The sequence below is a fragment of the Anoplophora glabripennis genome, unplaced genomic scaffold (genome assembly GCF_000390285.2).
Source record: "Anoplophora glabripennis isolate ALB-LARVAE unplaced genomic scaffold, Agla_2.0 scaffold93, whole genome shotgun sequence".
Lineage (NCBI taxonomy): Eukaryota > Metazoa > Arthropoda > Insecta > Coleoptera > Cerambycidae > Anoplophora > Anoplophora glabripennis.
In genome coordinates this window covers 965,287-969,149 of record NW_019416235.1, presented here as the reverse complement: position 1 = coordinate 969,149, position 3,863 = coordinate 965,287, and the positions used below count along the sequence as shown (strand labels likewise).

The 3,863-nt window shown below is 35.7% G+C and overlaps 1 protein-coding gene across 1 annotated transcript; it reads right to left on the bottom strand.

Moving 5' to 3' along the window:
• Positions 1-46: 46 nt before the first annotated feature.
• LOC111691993 lies at positions 47-671 on the bottom strand. The gene is made up of 2 exons (XM_023455601.1): positions 389-671; positions 47-332 (listed from the first exon to the last, which is right to left on the bottom strand). Exons 1-2 carry the CDS (start codon positions 588-590, stop codon positions 58-60), a joined length of 477 nt encoding a protein of 158 aa, XP_023311369.1. The 5' UTR covers positions 591-671; the 3' UTR covers positions 47-57.
• Positions 672-3,863: the final 3,192 nt, after the last annotated feature.

Here is a 3,863-nt window from a genome sequence, read left to right as displayed (position 1 = left end):
AAAAAAAATAAAATGTTTTTATTGCAATTATACTTGCTCCGAGATATGTCTTCAACCTTACTTGAAATTAATTTGTTTCATAAATTTGTATAATGATGAACGGGACATCTGTGGCAAATCCTGACGACTTTTTATTTCGGTTAATATTTTGTCCAAAGTGGGGATCTCATTTTTAAAGAAAAAGCTGTGTACTATACGCCTTATGGAATTCTTCATTGCTTCATCCAAACATGTAACAATCCCAGGTCTTCCACCACAGTGTTTGGAAGTAGACACCCTTCCAGTAGATTTATACTGTTTTATGGCTCGATATACTGTTGATTTTGCAACACCTAAAAAAGTATAATGTGTAATATAGTTCAACAGAATAATGTTAACATAAATTTACCTAATGTCATCGCTATTTTGGATACAAGTTGGACAGTTTTAAGAGTAGGTTCATCATCTAGGCTTTTCTTGTACAAATTCAATATTGCTTGCTTTTCTGCCAGAGACAAATGCCCCAAACTGAGTTGTTTTCGTTTCCTTGGGGGCGACGGCGATGTAATTCCCGCGCCTGCCTTACTCGTGGTCGGCACAGCATCATCCATATCCAATGGAAAATTGGAAAAAACGGATGATAAACAATATAATAAGTTGTTTAGTTCTGATAAGAACTGATTTATACGTAACTGGGATAATAAATAGAAAGAAAAGTAGGTAAAAACACAATGACAACGAACTGATGATGATAACTAAGAGGTAAAATGACAACAAATGTCAAAATGTAAAATTTATTAGCAGTGTAAAGTGGGCTCGAAATTAACCAATAAGAAACCACCATTTTGGCGCGCAATATTCAAAACGCTCCTCTTAGTTTAAAAATAGAGTATATATATAATATACTAATACTTTACTGTTTTCTCGTGGAAATGAACGGAAAAAAGTTATAAGCGAAAGACGTGAATTTATGTAAATATTATACAATTAACCAGCCAGTAAACAGTCTTCCCCCCATTTTGATGAATGTGGAAACTAATATGTTATTGTACATAAAATTTAGCATCTATAGTGATAAATTCAGCTTGCCGAAACAAAAAGTCGCGTCCAACTCTATATTTCCTGGCCTATAAGGCATCGTGTGAGTTTTACATTTTCGGAAAATTGCATTTGCCGATAAAAGGAAGGCGTCTTGTCGACGTAGGAGCCATCGAAAAGGTTTGTATCGACATCCTGAAGCACATCCTGACCAACGTCTTAATTCGACATGCTTATAGACCGTGCAAATCGTTGTAGGTACTGTAAAAAAATATTTGTTATTATTTTTAAAATGGGCGTACTTATTGAAAGGACCTTTATTATACAAATAGACAATTATGTCGAGTCTTATTACGTTGAACATATTGCAGTGCGAACAAAACCAATAGTCGTGGTTAGTGGCTTATGTGTAAATCAACAATACACTGGGCGCCGCTTTGAGAGATTTATTAATATTCTATGATTTAACTCCATTGACCGGTCTTCAATATAAGTACAGGCAATATAGTTTTTCATTAGCTGTTCTGCTGAAGTCAATTATTCTACCGAAAACTCCCTGGGGATATATCAGCGTTATAAATGCAAGTTTCTAACGATATCGATCCCGCCTTACAATAGCCCAACATACCGCTTTTTGTTTTAGACCTCATAATATTACGTTATAATAGAATTGTTTGATGGTTCGTTTGCCGTCTTAATTTAAACAAAATGAAAATGTCTACATAGACTCCCTCATGCGGTCAAAGCCCCGAATTTGATTTACATTTTAGGCAACGGGAAAAGTTCGGAATGAAAGAGAAGGCTATGACAACGGTACATGAGTTGAACTACAATTTCTAAAACCTGGGATATTATGAAATGAGCAGTCAGCACCATGTTTAAGTAAAGAAATCGAGTCAACATTCATACTTTTTTACGTATTTCTTTTTCTATTTCAATATAACATTGACATAAAAGAGATTTAAATTGGTTCATATTTGAACAGAAATTAAGGGATATTGAAAAAATCCCAAAATTTTGGGTGATTTTCAAAGAGCTGTAACTTGGCAGGAAATGGTCGTAGAGAGAATAAAAACAAAGGTTATTGAAGCTTCAAGTGTCTAGTTTTCAGATTTGCAGTTTCAAATTTTTTAGCGTTAGCAGTTTTTGAGCAATCATAAGAAAATCAACGAAAAAAAAAATTGTAAATTTTTGCTTTCTTTAAAAAGGCCTATGGACTTCAAAAATTTTTTTTTGGTAATTTCATCATAAAGCTCTTTTAGATAATTTAATTCTCTTCAATTTGAGCGGTTCCGGAGCTTTGTACAATTATTAAATTAAATTATCTAAAAGAGCTTTATGATGAAATTACCAAAAAAAATTTTGTGAAGTCCGTAGGATTTTTAAAAGAAACAAAAATTTACAAGAATTTTTTTCCGTTGATTTTCTTAGGTTTACTCAAAAACTGCTGACGCTAAAAAATTTTAAACTGCAGATCTGAAAACTAGACACTTGAAGCTTCAATTTCCTTTTCTTTGATTTTCTCTACGACCATTTCCGTCCAAGTTACAGCTCTTTAAAAATCACCCAAAATTTTGGGATTTTTTTAATATCCCTTAATTTCTGTGCCTACAGGGCTAGACTGGAAGCTGAAGCTTATTGTACTCAGCCACAGTATAGATCTAACCAACGTGATCCTAATATACAAAAGTCTAAATTTGAAGGAATTGATCGAAGATGGTGATGTCACATTGTTCGGTAGTGAGTTCCACAAGTCAAACACATGATTCGGCAAGAAAAATGTCTTGTACGGGTGTAAAAATGTTCTTTTTTTATTTGGACACTTTCTACACTTTTATTTGGACACTTTCTAAATGTCCTTTGAACACACACTAAATGTTATTTGGACACTTTCTGAATGTTCCTTTTTTATTTGGACACTTTCTAATTGGAAAATGTCTTGATTTAGAACAGGAAGCCTTATAGTTGCTATAAAATCAAGATTCGGACGAATATATAGAAAGGTAACCGTGGTCTCACATCACTGGGGTCGAAGATTTCATCTGGACAGTAGATTTGATCGTGGAGACCCCTGCATGTCATTGTGAGATCATCAAGTATACTTCTATCCTCCAAAGACTGCAGATTTAGGTGTGGAGATGTGTTTCTAAAGGAAGACGCTTAAACCTGACACGTCATTGGACACATTATAATTGGAAAATGGCTTGATTTACAACTGGAAGCCACATAGTAGCAGTAAGCTGAATATATAGAAAGACAAGACTTAAGATCTTAGAAAGATCTGCATTTTCGAAATTCACCCCACTTTCCAACCCGGGTCGGAAAAGCTGAAAAACTACTTAAACCAACTTATCATACCCAGAGTTAAGGGTGATGTCCCAATGGATCCGGAGCTCCTGTTCAAAAAATCACCTCACTTTTCAATTTTTCCACTGTCACTTTTCACCGATATTTCCAATTTCACTGTCGTTGCGACCAAAAACCGTTCCACGCGACTCATACCACCCCGATGCAGCAATCCTCATCCCTGACAACTCGATTTACGTGGCGGGACAGATAATTAGGTCCACCTGTCCACTATTATTCTGGGAAATCCAGGAAAATTCTATATTCCGGAGAGGCCATAGACCAACATCGCAGTTTTCAACTGTGGGTTTTGGAAGCCGCATTGAATCGGAGAGATTGAGAGCCACCCGCCAAATCAGAGGACGCCAGACCGAATTTATTTCGAGTTTGTGACTGAACGTCGACCCTGTGGATTTGCACATCTTTAAGCAGGAGATCGGTGCCTGGCCAGTGCTCGTAGCACGCCCGAAATTTTACAACAATTTCAAATGCAAACGTCT